This window comes from Penicillium malachiteum (assembly GCF_028827825.1).
Source record: "Penicillium malachiteum strain IBT 17515 chromosome Unknown utg000005l:1.0-9002435.0:326005.0-9005861.0, whole genome shotgun sequence".
NCBI lineage: Eukaryota > Fungi > Ascomycota > Eurotiomycetes > Eurotiales > Aspergillaceae > Penicillium > Penicillium malachiteum.
The window spans coordinates 2,183,189-2,200,573 of record NW_026643099.1 but is presented as its reverse complement, the minus strand read 5'-3'; the positions used below and the strand labels follow the sequence as shown (position 1 = coordinate 2,200,573).

General features: G+C 46.5%; 5 protein-coding genes across 5 annotated transcripts; 2 read left to right on the top strand and 3 right to left on the bottom strand.

Annotated features, from left to right (window-relative positions):
• Nucleotides 1-38: 38 nt before the first annotated feature.
• Nucleotides 39-2,220, top strand: N7483_010834 (proline--tRNA ligase; the record flags this gene model as incomplete). The annotated part of the gene is made up of 7 exons (XM_057094261.1): nt 39-419; nt 485-634; nt 690-698; nt 775-785; nt 845-1,239; nt 1,292-1,348; nt 1,409-2,220. 7 exons carry the CDS (start codon nt 39-41, stop codon nt 2,218-2,220), a joined length of 1,815 nt encoding a protein of 604 aa, XP_056940232.1.
• An 836-nt stretch (nt 2,221-3,056) lies between these two features.
• On the bottom strand, nt 3,057-5,189 carry N7483_010833 (uncharacterized protein; the record flags this gene model as incomplete). The annotated part of the gene is made up of 1 exon (XM_057094260.1): nt 3,057-5,189. The coding sequence occupies one exon, from the start codon at nt 5,187-5,189 to the stop codon at nt 3,057-3,059; it is 2,133 nt and encodes a 710-aa protein (XP_056940231.1).
• A 3,722-nt stretch (nt 5,190-8,911) lies between these two features.
• Nucleotides 8,912-9,848, bottom strand: N7483_010832 (uncharacterized protein; the record flags this gene model as incomplete). The annotated part of the gene is made up of 2 exons (XM_057094259.1): nt 8,912-9,619; nt 9,693-9,848. The coding sequence occupies 2 exons, from the start codon at nt 9,846-9,848 to the stop codon at nt 8,912-8,914; spliced, it is 864 nt and encodes a 287-aa protein (XP_056940230.1).
• Nucleotides 9,849-14,699: 4,851 nt separating this feature from the next.
• N7483_010831 (alpha/beta hydrolase) lies at nt 14,700-15,513 on the top strand (the record flags this gene model as incomplete). The annotated part of the gene is made up of 2 exons (XM_057094258.1): nt 14,700-15,107; nt 15,157-15,513. 2 exons carry the CDS (start codon nt 14,700-14,702, stop codon nt 15,511-15,513), a joined length of 765 nt encoding a protein of 254 aa, XP_056940229.1.
• A 108-nt stretch (nt 15,514-15,621) lies between these two features.
• N7483_010830 (class I SAM-dependent methyltransferase) lies at nt 15,622-16,508 on the bottom strand (the record flags this gene model as incomplete). The annotated part of the gene is made up of 2 exons (XM_057094257.1): nt 15,622-16,317; nt 16,371-16,508. 2 exons carry the CDS (start codon nt 16,506-16,508, stop codon nt 15,622-15,624), a joined length of 834 nt encoding a protein of 277 aa, XP_056940228.1.
• Between the last annotated feature and the right edge of the window lie 877 nt (nt 16,509-17,385).

The window sequence follows — 17,385 nt, the reverse complement described above, 5'->3', positions numbered from 1 at the left end:
TCTTGAGTTTCGAGGCCCGGCGCTCGTTTACAATCACTATGGCCGACCTGACTCCCACCGAAACCGCCGCCCCTGGCGCTGCTCCTCAAACTCTTCCCGACCGCACTGCAAACCCCGCTGATAACCAAGCGGGCGAGGCTGGTGAGTCCAAGAACGCCGCTAAGAAAGCTGCGAAGGCCGCCAAGCTGGCTGCCGACAAGGCTGCTAAGGCCGCTGGTAAGGGCAAGCAAGAGCCCAAGGCTCCTAAGGATCCCAAGGAGCCCAAGAAGAAGGCTGCTCCTAAGAAGAAGGTCGAGGGTGCCGCTTTGATTGGTATTGATGTTGCAAAGGAGGAGGATTTCCCTGAGTGGTACTCCCAGGTCCTTCTTAAGAGTGAGATGCTGGATTACTATGATGTGTCTGGCTGTTTCATTCTCCGAGTATGTTATCTTACTTCCAATCTCTTATCTACTTATGCCCTTGCTAATGCACACGTGCTTTCTAGCCCGCTTCTTACTTCATCTGGGAGGAAATCCAGAACTTCTTCAACACACGCATTAAGAGCCTCGGTGTCAAGAACTGCTCTTTCCCATTGTTCGTTTCTGAGGATGTGTTGGAGCGTGAGAAGGACCATCTCGAGGGATTCAGTCCTGAGGTAAATATAATACAGTATTCCGACATGATGATCCATTGCTAACTCATTATACTAGGTCGCCTGGGTATGATATACCTCCAATCTTGATGCGAAACTACATTGTGATTTAAATGCTAATAATTATATCGGGCATTTTTTAGGTTACACACGCGTATGCATTCCCCATCTTTGACAGCTGTTGAGAATCTTGCTGACCTGACTCTAATCTAGTGGATCGACCCCTCTCGAGAAGAAGATCGCTATCCGTCCTACCTCCGAAACTGTTATGTACCCATACTACTCCCGCTGGATTCGAAGCCACCGTGATCTGCCCCTGCGTCTGAACCAGTGGAACTCCGTTGTACGATGGGAGTTCAAGAACCCCCAGCCCTTCCTGCGAACTCGTGAGTTCTTGTGGCAGGAGGGTCACACTGCCCACTTGAACGAGGCCAGTGCCCAGGAGGAGGTCTTCCAGATTCTTGACTGGTACTCCGATGTCTACAAGGAGCTCCTTGCCATCCCCGTTATCAAGGGTCGCAAGAGTGAGAAGGAGCGATTCGCTGGATCTTACTACTCCCTCTCCATTGAGGGTTACATTCCCGCCACTGGTCGTGGTATTCAAGCTGGTAAGCATTTATAATCCCGTCATTGATTTAAACTTGGCTAATATGATACTAGCTACATCTCACTGTCTCGGAACCAACTTCGCGAAGATGTTCAACATCCAGGTTGAAGGTAAGTTTTGGCCCTTAACAATTCCTTTTATCCGAAGATATGATACTTACATTCATTAAGACCCCACATCCAAGCCTGGTGAGCAGAAGCCTCCTCTCAATGTCTGGCAGAACTCCTGGGGTCTGTCAACCCGTTCCATCGGTGTCATGGTCATGACCCACAGTGACAACCGCGGTTTGGTCCTTCCCCCCCGAGTTGCCGAAACTCAAGTTATCATCGTCCCTGTCGGTGTCACCGCCAAGACCACCGACGAGGACCGCCAGAAGCTGTACGCCGAGATCGACGGCCTCGTTACCGTCCTCTCCGCTGCCGGTATCCGTGCCGCAAGCGACATGCGCGAGGGCTACTCCCCCGGCTGGAAGTTCAACCAGTGGGAGCTCCGCGGTGTTCCTCTGCGTCTGGAGTTCGGTCCCGGCGAGTCTGCCGGTCACTTCGTCACCACCTCTCGTCGTGATATCCCCGGCAAGGACGGTAAGGGTACCATTGCCATCCCTGAGCTGGCAACTGCTGTTCCCGCTCTCCTGGACACCATCCACGAGGATCTGTACAAGCGTGCTGATGCAGAGTTCTCCGCTCACCGCAAGGTCGTCACCAAGTGGGATGATTTCTGCCCTGCCCTTAACCAGAAGTGCGTCTTGGTTGTTCCCTTCTGTCTTGGTGAGACTTGTGAGGGAGAGATCAAGGATGCCTCTGCCCGTAAGGCCGTTGAGGAGACTGGTGAGGCTGAGGATGCTAAGGCTCCTAGCATGGGTGCTAAGAGTTTGTGTATCCTTGCTGACCAGGGTGAGGGTATCGCTCCTGGTACTCCCTGCATTAACCCCAAGTGTACTAAGCCTGCTGAGAAGTGGACTATGTTTGGTCGCTCTTACTAAGCTAGCGACTACTTTTGCACAAAAAGTCTGCATCCGGATATTTCGCGTGTAGTTTTGAAGATCTTGAAAAAGATTCCCCCAGTTTTTGTGGCATTTGAATTTGGGAGTCGGGGGTGATGGGTCAACTGGTTGTAGTTGAAATGTGTCTACGAGAAGAAACGAGTGATGATGTTCTTTAAATTTCTTCTCAGCAAACCAAATAAAAAAAAATCTAAAATGAAGACTGCGGACCTGGACTTAGTAGAGTAGTAGTGACATTTCTCTTAAGTATACATCCGAGTCTAAATATGCGGAGACAGTCTGAACAAGACTACGTTGCTAGTAGTGAGGAACATTTGAATCATTTAGAGGTAATCAAGACTTGAACTAGAAATCCAATCGCTGAAATAAAAGCTATCGAGAGCCACTCGGGATATAATACAGGAAGTGCATGTAACGCCAATCACAAGATGCACCTTTAATGGTAATAAGACAAAAAAGAAAGGGATTTTGAGTGCCACGTTTGTTGGCGACGAGGAAGGACAGGAAAAGGACAAGGATGGACTAGGGTTGAAGAGGGTCAAGAGTAAGAGAGAGCTATGATCGGTAGGAAAGACCTGTATGAAAGGTATGTAGAGGGTATACAGTTAGGAGAAGAGAAGAGAAAGAAGGCCAAGACGCCTGGAGATCAGACACTTCAAACCAAGGATTTTCAAAATCGCTATAGAGAACAGAAACTGCGAGATGAATCAAACAGCTTTTGAGAAGAGAGAGGCAGGTATCATGCAAAATCATTATCGTGCTAAAAGACAGTGAATCCTCGTCCGAGTTAGACTCCAGATTCACAATTCCAGCCGCTAATAAGTCTCAACAGACCTTGTTCCACGAAGCTGCATCCTCGCACGAGATAGTGGGGAGAGACTATTTTCGCAGAAAGGTTGAGGACTCTGGGCACGACGGAGTCGCTGTGGCCAGCTCATGAGTTTCTGAGCATCAGTCGCAGAGGAAGAATCGATGACATAGCGAACATTGTTATCATCGACGCCTTCGATCTGCACGCGAGGGGGAGGAGCAGTGACGCTGGGGAGATGAATGATGTCATCATCGCTATCCTCAGCTGAGAGACTACTTCTGCTATCCCTGGATGGACTCGAATGGGCCTGCATGCAGTAGACATTTCCTGGTGTATTCGGCGCGGAGGCGCTGGTGGTAGTTACAGCAGGGTGGGAAGTAGGGCCCTTATCGTGACTTGCACGCATCAGGACATCCATATAGATAATTTGCTCTCCTGCTGAAGTCTGGGGCAGCTTCTTCTCAGTGGAGCCTTGGACCTCTGCCAAGAGACCGGGTGATGGGGCTGGTGCATCGGTGTGTCTGCGGCGCGCAGGGGAGGGAGAAGCCTTGCGGAAAAGCCATTCGGGTCCCTTTGAAGGAATGGTGGAGGAGATACTGCGACTTGACTCCGTGTTTCGCTTGTGTTTCTTGAAGGAGCTCTTTGTCATGATTTTTGAGAATTGGCCAGCTGAAGCACTGCGGTTCAATTCTGGACGATTGGATTTATCGAATGAGTCCTGGCCTGCGGGTGTAAATAGCGGCCCAGCAGCAGTAGGAACAGGCACTCGCTTGAATGCATCATGGGAATTAATTTCGCGCACAATTGCATCTTGAAGAGATTCGTAGGTGGGATGTGCACTTAAGGCATGTGATGATTTATAGGCCTTTGTGAACAGTTCCATCATCTCTGAAACTTTGAATCGTGGTGAAGGTGGAGGAGGTGTTGGGGTTGTGACTGCCAATGGACTGTTCATGACCTCTGCAATGCTAGGTGCACGCTTCATATCACTGGCAGAGGGGGTGGGAGGTTGGATAGCTCGATGAGAAATCTTTGCCCGTCCCTTTGCAGCCAATTGGGTGTTGATTGACAGATCTCGAACATTCTTCCTTGATGATGTTCCCGGTGGAGAGAGGGATCTTTTAGTCAATGACGAGCTCCGCGCAGTTGGAGACGGAGGCTGTTGAAGTTTCGGCGGAGTTCCTGAATTACTGGTTTTTTCATCGGCATCACCATCGCCCATTGGAGGGGGTAAGGTTGGGCTGTCTGGTAATGGGGTATTACTCCATCTCTTGCCCTGTTTATGGGCGGGAGGAACACCCAACCGTTGAATAACTGGCGGTGCAGCTTCGTCATCGTCATCTTCGATGTCCTCATCCGCATACAAGCTCGGTGCTGATCTTCGGGCGCGAACTTCACCGTCAGTTGCGGATCCATCTGGTGAGGAACGGTTGCGCAAATCTCCATCAGAAGTCCAATTTGGTTTCTTTGGTTTCTTTGGCTTGCGTCTTTGTGTGTTGGGGCTCAAGTTGCGTACCCTTCCAGGTGCAGGTGGAGAGGAGCGGGAGCTCAGTGCAGATAAAGATCGAGCTGGCCCACTATATTTTGCAATATTTCTGTCTGCCACATCTTCTTGGTACAACGCAGACAATATGCGAGAGCTAGCGTATCCACTTTGGTATTGAATGCGCAAGAAGCGCGTCATATTTCGTTCTGCAACATCTTCATTGTATGGACTGGTAGGCGGCGAAATGGGAGTGGTTTCCTGATAATAAGGATCAGATGCAAGAGCATCCATTAAATCGATATGTCGAGCATTGGGTGTCAATGGTTTTGGAATTGGAAAGCGGCCTGGTACATTTGGCGCCAAGGATGACTGTGAGGAGAATGGTCTATCACCAAGATGTTGATGTAGATCTTCGAATTGTTTTTCAATCTGTTCAAAGTGATGAGACACATCCATAGACCGTCCTGTTTTGAGGAAAGGTGATGGAAGTGCCGGTGACGGAGGAGATGGGTATAGATGACCGGGATCTAGATGGGTTGATCGAGTAGGAGACTCGACAGAGCCCAAGTATGAATCATCTGGCGCGAAGCCAGGACTCGTTGATGGTCTGACATTCCTCTCCTGTTGAAATATTTTCTTTATAGCAACCATGTTGAAATTAGATCTGTGATCTCATGTGCAAAAGAACCGCAGGATTGAAGAATTTAGAATTTTGGTGGAAACCGGGGCCTGAAACAAGTGACGTCGAAGTCAGGGAAGAAAGTACCGAGTACTCTTCCAGCTAACAGATTGTGGACCAGCTAGCCAAGGCCGTGAAGAATCCCAGAAGTGCGCATAGTCATGATAGCATTAAAAATGTCGAGATTATGGAAACCTGGTATACTGTAGTATGGTTCCAGAGTTCCAGGGTATAAGGGAAAAGGAAAGAAGAAAAGGGAAAAAAGAGCACGAAGCGGAGACCAATACTAATCTAATGCAGATCCAACACCCTCTCTGGATCAGGGGGGTGTGTTATTTACTCCAAGATCCATCACAGTGATGGGGCCAGATGCAGCGTGACGGTTCATACGCTAAGAAATTAAGAGTGCTCCATCTGCCGCGGCTTGGTAGCTTTGACACACGAACGGCTGTCTAAATTATCTAAATTATTTAAATTGTATTGGAATAAACTCAAACTCGAGTCTTTTCTTTTCTTTTTTTGTCTTTTTCTTGCTTTTTTTTCTCTTATTTCTTTTCCCTCTTCTCCCTCCTTTACCTTGATATCCGTGTTTCCCCGTATCTTGTTCCTGCAGTTCCAGGAATTTTCTTTGTTCTTTTGCCCCTTTCTTTTTTCTTCTTTTTTTTGGACCCAGTAAGAGATAGGCCCCTAACTGTCGGGAGCCTTGGAAGTCGGGTCACACTGGGTCAATATGCAGCTAGCAGGAAGCTATTCTCCGGAAATAACGTCCACATTGCAGCTGTAGGTTGGTAGCTCATCACCTCCCGCTCCCTTTTTCCTAGACCCACATGACAGACCCAACAGAAAAAGCCTTGGAATCCGAAAAAGATATGCGAGGCTGTCTTGGACCATATTCTCGGGAAATGGCCGCATCAGCTTAGAATACTGCAAGGTCTCGAATAGGGAGCAAATGCCGGACCAACCGTCAAGTGGGAAGTGACCGAGGGAAGTGGAGGAGGGAAATCATAAAGTGGACACCTCAATTTCCGGTATGGAGATGATTGCCATTGATTGGCGTATAGTAGTGATCGACAAGCTGCTGTGGTGGATCATACTCGTTCTTAGCGGCACGAGCCCGCGAACCGAGTGCCAAATTTGGTACTCGACACATCCGATTTGCCTATTCAGTTTTTGTCAGTGGCGGGGAATGAAAGAAAACGTAAGTTCAAAAAATTTGAGATTTGGGTGGAAAAGTAACTTCATTTACTCCATTTACTCCATTTAGTCCAGTTGCGCCCAGTTACGGAGTCAAAAAAAGAGATTGGATTCCCGCTTGCCGCGCTATATGGGTCATGAACTCAGGGGGGGTTTGAACATGTTCAAAGAATCGAAACACTAGCTAAAATTAAAAAATAAAATGATAAAAAATAAATAAATAGAAAATAATAAATATAAGCAAAAATAGGAAAGAGAACCCCCATGATCCGCTTTTATGTACCTTGGAACTGCAGTTTCAGTTGAGTCCAGACGTTCATGTTTTTCCCTTGGTATGTGCAGATAACATGTATGTACTCCCCTTAAACATCATGTTCACGGGTTCAACGGGTGTATCCTCCGTCTTCTGTGCTCGTGCCCAATCTTTTTCATTACTCCACCGTATCTCCTTTCATTTGCGATCGATCGATTCCGATTTCGATACCGATTTTAAAAAATGGGTCCGTCATTAATATCGATCGTCGTACTTTTGTCCAATTTGGACGATATATACACATATACTTGGTACGCACTGAGACATATGGCGTCTACCAAGCAACTTTCTCGGATAGGAAAAATTAACGCTGCTCTCGATGAAATGTCCAGAATGGTATTGATTGATGAGCGGCAAAAATGTATCTTTTAGGTGGGTATTGGTCCCAAACTTCTCCTATGGTGGAGCTTCAGCCACGGCAAACTGCAATACATTGTGGCAGATAGACTTTTATTCTTATGCGGATTATCCAGAGTATAACTTTAGCAATGCATATGAATGTAGCACGGAGCCCTCCGTATACAATAATTCATGCGGAGCTCCCCGTACTGTTTCTATTAAGCTGTCTTCAGACCTTGCACGGATTCCGGAGTATACACCCGAGTCATAGAGATCAATACAATCATGTGGGGTCAAGTCAACTGGTTGTACATGTTCTCGTACATTAAAAGATCAAATATTTCAATCAAATACGGGTCTCAATTCCAAATGTCAATCTCAAATATCCCCTGCATTTCTAAGTCACTATGTATAGTAGTGCGCCATAATTATGTCGCTAACAATTTCCATCACACTCGTGACTCGGCGAGTCTATAGCCCCACCAGTTGTCCAGATGTCTTCGGTCTGCATCCGGGATTTGTTTCATGTCTTACCCAATCTAGATCATCCCGGATCTTGAAATTGAAATCTGCATGACTCCAAATCTCGATGTATGCAGTCACGGATCATAGATGATTTATGGTGAACACTCCGATCGGCCGAGTATGTGGATCTATCATAATATGACTTTACTTCATAGTGGGCACCTGCATTGCCTGACCCGACCTGCGCTAAATACCGCTGTGCAGTAGTGTGTTCCTATCCTCTCCACTATGGATGTACAGACTTGGAGTACATAGTTGACAGCCTGGATGCCTCGTTTAATGCAATTCAACAAGATTGGTCCTTATGCATGAGCTAGGAAATAATGTAGAAATATTGGAACAGCACAAAAAATGTGTAAAAAAAAACTTTGGAAAAGATGAAACAATAGCGATAAAAAAAAATTGTAAAGAAACTTATAAGATCTTCGGTTTTTTTTGGTATGTCATCATCTCATACCTAGTACTACACATGCAACCTCAATCTCGCACGAGATCACGATCAAATTCCCTATCACGAAAGATATAATAATCTGAACCAGTGCTTGTTATGTAGAACTTCAAAGTTTTGACTGGTCAACAAAATATTCAAGTTTTCCAAGGTTGATATATTCATCGAGGATTAAATTTAGTTAGTATCTACCTTGTTTGACTGCTGCTCAGGTGGTACACCTACTAGTAGTAGTAGGCAGCACCCGTTTTAGTCGACAATATCATTATGAGATACATCCATCTACACTTAGGTAATCTAGATCAATTACAGATATGAAGTTGGATAAAAAAAGAAACGCAAATTCAATTCCTGCGGAAAACTGCAGCGGGGTATCGTAAATAGGCATCGAACGCAAATGTAAATATCAAGGCTGGTCAACTTGCAGAAGACCAAAAACTGAAAGATCAGAAGAGAAAGTGGAAGATCAGAAAGTCACCAAGGTCACCGCACCGCAATATTGCAAAAGGCAAAAGGTAAATGCATAACCGCATAGCAGTTTTCCAAAAAAAAAAAAGTTCGAACCGTAGTCCAAACATTCACTGGATCACCACATAGCAATTTTCTAGATTCTTCAACCGCATGGGAAAAATTTAGAAAACCGCACAGCAATTTTCCAATTCCTCAACCGTATGGGAAGAATTTAGAAAACACGCTGCTGCTCGCAAAACGCAACCACCGCACCGCAATATTGCAAAGGAAAAAAAAAATAAAAAACCCCGTACGCCAAAAAATCAGAAATCGCACCGTATTCCCAAAATGTTCCACCCGCAGTGCACCAAATCACTGGATGAGAAAGTAAAATGGGACTCACGATGCGGGAGGTGTTTGTTTGCCTAAGCAACATCAACGTCCTCCTCATCCTGAACATCTTTGGCATCCTCATAATCAGGCAGAGAATCTTCATCGCGCTGTTCAGCCTCAGCCTCTTCAGCCTTTGCAGCATCCTCAGTCTGTGCAGCCTCTTCAACAGGGGCAGCCTTTTCAATGGGTCCAGCCTTTGCAGCATCCTCAGTCTGTGCAGCCTCTTCAACAGGGGCAGCCTTTTCAATGGGTCCAGCCTTTTCAGCAGGTCCAGCCTCTTCAGTCGGCTGGGCATCTTCAGCGGGTTCAGCCTGAGCATCTTCAGTCTTGGGGAAGATAGTCTGATCCTTGTCGGCTTCCTCGATCTCCTTCTTGATAAGAGCGTAAAGTTCGCCCTTGGAGCTGGATGCGTCGCTCATGTTTTCATCCATGTCAGACATGTCATCATCATCGCGAGTCAGGTCCACGTGGTCGTCATCCTGGGTCAGGTCGATGGAGGTATCATCGTCGTCAGACTTAGCAGGAGCCTTGCCCTTGCCCTTTCCCTTAGTGTTCTTCTTGGAACCCTTCTTCGTAACCTTCTTGGCGCCCTTGGGACGGCCAGAAGGCTGAACAGTGGCAGGCTGGGGACGGCCCTCAAGCTCAGCAAGGTGCTTGAAGTAGTCACGCAGATTGTAGTAGCGTTGATTCGCGGCAGAGTAAGAGATGCCCAGCTTTCCAGCAACAGTGCGGTAGTCAACCTGGCGTGAAATCATGGTCAGTGGGATAATGGTCGGGTCAATGAAACTTCAGTCAACTCTTTTGGTCACGAACCTGAACACCTTCGAGGCAAGTCCACATGAAGCGGAAATTGTCGTCGCTCATGACGTTACCGAACTTGCGGTTGCGACCGCTTCGCATGGAGGCTTGAGTCTTGACGACTTTGTTGTCGGTCTTGGAGGGAGGGGTTTTGTCCTTGGTAGGTGCCATCTTGGAAAAATTCAAGAGGATAATAAAGATATGAAATAAGTTGAGTTTTGTGGGAGTAGGTAAAAGGTTGGGGTCTGGGTAGAAAATATGTTGAGGGTGGAGAGACGAAGAGGGAAGAAAGAAGAAGAGAAATCGTGAACTGACGAAACGTTTTTATAGAAAAGACGGCAAAAGGTTTAAACGTAAACTCAGGGTCCTGTCCTGGATCTGGTCCCAAAATTAGCTGCAATGTTTGCTCCTTCATGTTTGCCTATTTCGCTTACCTCTATCACCCAGGGATGGTCCAGCAATTTGTCTGGTCACCTGATTAATCCCAAACAAAATTTATAAGAATTTCAAGAGAATGATAAAAAAGAACTTGGAAGTGCACTGATGATGGTTTCAGTAAGTTGATTTCTATAAGTGGCCCCAGAAGTAGATGAGGCATCGAATATTCAACATGAGAATTCCACCACTCACGTATATCACTCACGAACGGTCCACGAAATTGCCAGCAATAGCCCAGCATCTCATCATTTTGCCTGCATAATTTCAAATAAATCCCATAACAACGTCCAAAAAACGGTAAAAGAGCTGGTGATTATTTCAGTATACAGTCCCAGAAGTAGATGCGGCATCTGATATTCAACAGGAGGATTCAACCACTTACCTATATCACTCAGGAAAATACCAGGAAAATACCAGCAGCAAACCAGCATCTCGTCATATCACCTAATTAATCTCAAACAAATGCCATAAGAGATGCGGGAAAATAGTAAAAGAGAAAGTACTGGTGATGATTTCAGTATAAAGTCCCAGAAGTAGATGTAACATCAACAGGAAGATTCCACCACTCACCCATATCCCTCAGGAATGGTCCAGCATCTTCAAGATGTCCTAGCATCAAGCCTCATATCAGGCCCAGCATCAAGCCCAGCATCAAGCCAGTATCAGCCTCACATCAAGCCTAGCATCAAGCAAGACTCAGACCAACATCTTCAAGATGTCCTAGTATCAAGCCCAGCATCAAGCCCAATATCAAGCCTAATATCAAGCCTCATATCAAGCCTCATATCAGGCCCAGCGTCAGGCCCAATATCAAGCCTAGCATCAAGCCTAGCATCAAGCAAGAACCAGGCCAGCATCTTCAAGATGTCCTAGTATCAAGCCCAGCATCAAGCCCAATATCAATCCTAGCATCAAGCAGGAACCAGGCCAACATCTTCAAGATGTCCTAGCATCAAGCCCAGCATCAGGCCAGCATCTTCAAGATGTCCTGGTATCACATAATGCATGTGAATCCGTATGTAGGAGCTTCAGAAAAATGGCGAAGTGAAAGGGTGACTGGCGATGCTCTTGTTTCCTGGCCCCAAAATAGCTCTCCGAAGTGAGAGAAGTTGTCAGGTTGAGAACGAGAAAAGTGACTGGCGATTCTCTCACTTTCCGGTCCGAAAAGTAAGCTGTATGGAGGACGAGAGGTCGAGAAACGATTCTGCAGCGGCTTCGCGTTTGGAAACATGGCGAGACGGAAAGATTGACTTGACCGGCGATATTTTTGGTTCCTAGTCCCCAAATTAGCTTTCTGGTCTTCGTAAAGAAAAGAGAAAAGAGAGAGGATCATGTTGCTACCCATATGACCGGTATCTTGCATTGGCGGGCGGGATAAGCTGAAGAATCGGGTTGGAGGATGTAGGAAAAGTAATAAAGTGAAAAGTTTCCAAGCGATTCAATTGGTTTCTGGTTGTGTCTGGTGGATTCTGTCTGGTACCCAAGAAAGATTGATTTTACTGCCCATCTAGAGGTAACACCCAAACCTCTCGCCCAGTTAAGATGCAGCCCAGTTAAGATGCAGCGGATAACCATTCATAAAGAAAACGCAAGCCCGTATCCCGAAAACTATCAAACTGTTGTAGGAACGGTTCTTAACAGTATTTCAACTTCTATAGCTCGATATTTAATACCAAAACTTAGACTGTTGCACTGGCACCCGATTGAAGTGAAGCTGGCCCCTTTTTAGAGCCATACGGCATTGAAGCCGAAGCTCTACAGCGAAGTTTATGGTCAAAATCGTCAAAGCTCACTCAATCGCTGATTAATATTACTCTACAGGCCTAATATTTATCTTACAGGGTTGGAAGGTTGTTTGGCTAGGGGCTGGGGGCAACACGGGAAGTTACGGGGCTCTGGATCTATGAGTTTCCGGAATCCCAAGATTGCGGATTTATATTTGAAGCATGTTTTTAGGGCTTGGGGGTTAACTTAAACGTAAAGTTAAACGTAAAGTTTAGCGTGTGCCCGAAATTTTTCAAGCACGTGGCCCTTGATTGTTTGAGAGATAACACCTAGTTCGGACGACTGCTGTTGTTTTACGCGTGTTAGAACTTCGGCTCCCCACCCTTCCCCACAAATAAGGTTCTTCCGTACTAGTTCTTAACCACAACACCGGTATCCCTTAACACTGACTCCCTAGACATTTTGTTGATCCCATTCCGAGTCCCTGTAGCGATGGAGGCTCTACCCAGGTGGTCTATAGTGAATATGCCATGGTATCACTATATGATGGAATATTTCATTTATGGTGCCAGTAAAAAATTGAAAGGCTATGTACATGCAATGATGATACCAATTTGAGCCTGTCATTGATTCCAAGCCTAGACTCAAAATCTATAAAAAAAAATTGATGATGATGGGGGAAAAAGGCTGGGTTCAATGATGATACCAATTTGAGCCTTTATTGCCCAGATGATTCCAAGCCTATGTAGACTCGAAATCTAAAAAGAAAAACAGAAAAAAAAGAAGAGGAAAAATGGCTAATCATGATGGTGTCAGCGTAAAAATTTGAAAGGATGCATGGAATTATGATACCAAGTTGAGCTTTTTATTGATTCCAAGCCTATGTAGACTCAAAATAAAATAAAATATTGATGGTGACCAATAGGAGATTTGAGATGTGTAAGTTCTTCTTTGTGCTGGAATGCACGAGTCGTCGAAGGCCAAGAGAAGAGAAAATATAGTGTTGTACGTTTTTAGGACGTGCAAAGCGCAGGCAAAGGGATTTTTGAAGAAGAGTATTTCTGAGAGTGCAGGAAAATTTATTTATGTTGGGACATGGCGCGACGCGACGGTGAGGGAGCATGATGGTATCACTATATGGCATTTATGGTGTCAGCGTAAAATTTTGAAAGGCTGCATGGAATAACTATACCAAATTGATTTTGTCACTGATTTCAAGCCTAGACTCAAAATCTATAAAAAATGATGATCATGAGGACGCTGGATCTTCCAAATATATGGAAGGGGCAAGATCCATCCAGATAGTCTTTGGAGCGGTGTTGCCGATCGAAAAACAATTTGGCACCCAACAGTAAGAAAAATCACTGTATTCCAAAGGAAGTTTTGGTCAGTTGCAACTTCAATGCGCGGATTTGGGGCCATAATCTGTCTTGTAAAGAGGGCTTCGCGGCGAAGAATTCATTTTTCCTAGATTGGATAGCAAGTTCAAGAACAGTATGGTGATCTTCATTCTGCTTTCTCTTCTGCCGATCTTCCAGATTATCCAGGTCGTCAAGCAAGAATTGCAGGGCCAGGGGATCAATTTGTGTTCTTTGAGATGCTGCGCTTCAAAACTATAAATGCGAAGGAAAAGATTACGAGAAGGGATCTTGGAAACTTAAGCTGGAAAGAAGTTCCATCCAGACGTACCAGTTGACCTAGCTCAAGTTGTAATAGCGCATCCATCAGATGGCAAAAATTCAACTTGAATCATGGCGTTGAAGCACTTACCGAGCGCAGTGTAACTTCACATCCGTCGACAGTGCATCAAGCAGATGGTAAATCTGCCAGGCCTTCGTTGTGGGTCCCGTATGGAGATGCAGCAAAAAAACTCCGAATGGGGGAATCGAACCCCCGGCTGTCGTGTGAGAGACGACGATGTTAGCCACTACACCAATTCGGATGACATGTGAGAGGAAGTTGAATTTGCAACAATTGATCCAGGTTGGAGTTGTATATTGAAGTTCCAAGTCCCTCACGGTGGATGCAGCGGTCGACTCCACCAGTTGACCGGACGCGGGACGGACGAGTGACGAGGACGGAGGAAAATAAAAACCGAAGAGGAAGGTGGGAACATGAAGAAGGAAAAAGGTCAAGGCCAACGGATTCGATTCGAATTCGGAAGCGCAAGCTGGTGATGAAGTGTGGCTGGGCAGCGGCAGGCGGAGGGCCCCGGCATGGATGAGGTCCAGTGCTAGAGAAGTGTTGTGGTGGTTGGTTTAGTCGCACTGGTGATGTGAGTGGTGACTGGCTGGCTACCATGTAATGACCGTATGGGTGTGAAGATTGACTAAGAGATCCTCCATAGTGGTATGGAGCAGTTGTGGTTGGAGTGTGGAAGGGTAAAGAGTGTGTATGAGGGTGTTGATGTTTGGCAGTGGTAAAATGGGTATAGAGATGATTAGGTACTGCACATGCGGTGTCCAAATGGTCCAGTTGAGCTTATTACATTAATTCTAGGTTCAAATGACGTTCCTGCTCAGGTGGTATCTTATGCGATTATGGACTCTGTTCTTGAAAAACTAAAACCTGATTAATATATATTCCAGGAGCTAGTAAATTGCACCATTCCGCTAACTTGAACCCGACAGCCTGACTCGGAGTCACTAGAGTGCGAAGGCAAAGATACCATGTGCAAGGCTCCGAAATAGGCACCAGCTCCTGCCGAGACCTGATAGCTCATTATTCTACATATTGCCAGTGAGAACACTGATATGTACCATATTTAATAGCAATATTTTCATTCTCCAACCTTGGATCATTCCGCATTCTTGCACATGCGAGCAATAATTTCAAGTTTTATTATACACCACAATCAACATGACAACCATCCTCTTTGTTCCAGGTGCCTGGATCACTATTGCAGCCTATGAACCATTTATGCAAGCGCTGAGAGCAGAGGGTCACGATGTCAGATATGCCGGCTACCCTTCGCTAGACCCAAAGAACCCCTCGACCCAGGATTGTCAGACAGATACCCAGGCAATCGCAGCTGTACTTCGCCCTCTCGTGGAGGAGGGCAAAGATGTACTACTTGTTCTCCATTCGTATGCGGGCATGCCTGGAGCTGCGGCTGCGGTTGGATTGAGTCGCTCTCAACGAGCAAAAGAGGGTCAAAGTGGGGGCGTTTTTGGGCTGGTGTTTATTGGGGCCTTTGTGGTGCCCGAAGGTCTTAGCTGTGCAGGTCTCCAGGGTGGAAATCTGCCCCCATGGATCTTACTCGATAAGGTGACTAGCGCATCTCTGGAAATCCTATGGGCTTGCTAACAAATCACAGCCATTGCCTCATTTGAACATCGCAGATGATCCTGCTGGTAATTTTGCGGCAGATATGGACCCTGATTCGATGAAGTCGCTCATGGCGGAGCTCAGGTCCCACGCAACATTGGCTTTTACTTCACCCCAACCACATCCTGCATGGGCCGATGAGGAGTTCGAGGGACGGTCTGCCTTCATTGTTACAGCCAATGATCGCGCGGTGCCGAAGGAGGCCCAATTCGGTATGATGGCTGCTACTCAGAAAACATGGATCGTCAAGGAAATCGAAGCTGGTCACTGTTCCCCATTTTTTAATAAGAAGCAGGAGACAGTTGCCTTGATTCAGGAAATCCTTAAGGAGATTCCCGGCGCCTAGCAGCTAGAAGATAGAAGATGAGATATCCATATTCTGGATCTTGAGCTAGTCAGAATAGCAAAGCCCATTGATTGCTCCTCTTATCCCCAATATCGGTAGACTTTCAAGCTATGCCTCTCGCGTGAGTATAAAATTAAGACCCATATGGTCGTCTGGCATCCATGCCACATCCACATCCAGCATTCCCCAGTCTTTCAATTGAATCTCTGTGATATCCAATTTCCATTTGGTTTCTGTCTGCTGCTGAACCACGTCCCAGAGCTGCAAGAAAGAATCTTTATTATGATAGAACATCATTCCCCAGGGTCTGGGAATAGCCCGTGCCGTTTCGCGGCCTTGTTGAAATCCTACTATCATGGTCCCCGGTTTAGAGAGATCGACCATGTTCTTGCTCGCAGTTAGCTGGTCCGCCCAGTCGAACAAATGCGTAAACTGCGACGCTAGCATCAGATCTACCTCGCCCCTCAGCGGACTTAGGCCTTGATTCAAAGCTGGATCCACTTTCAAGAAGTCTGCGTGGAGGAATTTTGCTTGCATTTGAGTCTGATCACGAAAGAGGTCGTAGCCAACCTTCCATAGCCCATCGTCAATGTCCAGCGCCCACATGTTCTCTGTAGATACTCCATGAGCGGCGAGTAACCGCAGATCTTGACCGAGTCCACAGCCCAGGTCGATGATTTTTGCTTGTGGTTGTTTAGCTATTTCGAGAATTGCCGGAAATTGGGGAAATCCTGCGATGCCATCGAGGAGAAACATCCAAAGACCAACACATGGATATTTGCTCACGGTCCATGCTTGATCACGCTATGACTCGTTTAGTTTATAAGATAAAAGATCAAGTTCCGGATAGAACTTACAACACGGTAGAGATGGGACACTAGTTCTTCGCCGGCTAGTCCACTCCAGTTGAGAAACACAAACTCAGCAGTCGCAGTCAACCGAGGACCAATTTCAACCTGATACCAGGAAGAGCTATCGAGGGCAAGCGCAGGCATCGTGAAGGATTGTCTCAGGAAATCTACGGAGTATGCAGGTGATGCCGATTTCGTGGTCATTTATGCCGATTGGAGTACATCCTGACCCCGCAGCAACAAAATGACCCCGAAATACTCCGTACTCTCTAGACCACTATACTCCTTCGGTCCTAGCCATGCATGAGTTCAAGGGGAGAAAGTCCAATACGAAGTACGGTAGTCCTCCGATCATGAGTGGCTCCAGTGACAGCTCAAAGTCGTGCCAGCTGCAAGGACCGCGGTTTGTGAGCAAGCATTGGACGGATTATACCCGGCTGATCCACCGCTTGATCTAAGTAGTGCATCCAGTCTGATAGACCCCACCTGAATCACACCTGAATCAGTGGAATGGCTTTCCGCCCCTCGCTGTGTCAGCTTTAAGGCCTCCAGCTTCTCAAGCAACTACCAGGCTATCGGGTCCGGCGAATGTACCAAGGCGTCCTATTTCCTATATGAGAGTGACGAGTCGGTTTTTGAACCGCCAGCTTATTTCAGTAGACCAATCACGTTTGGGGCTGCCAGTCTGAGTAGCCTGAAAAGTAAAAGAATTCTCGGTCAGGTCAAAAGGCCTATGAGAAAACTCTCGAGAAAGATAGATGCAGGCTCATAGAGTTGCGGAATCTCTTCAGGTCTAGGTCTGTGACATGGTATGAAATTGTGATCTCACGGCTTATCGAGTGGCAAAGAAGAGAGTCTGATGACGAAGACTGGTAGGAAGCGGGAGATATCACGGAATAACTGCTGCCAGGGACAAGTGAGTAAAGAGTTCATAGCCTGCCAATGGGGGAAGAGGCGCTGGGGACAAAGTGAACCCGACTCAGGTCCACGGACTCAAGATATTCAAAGCCATTCAGAGGCC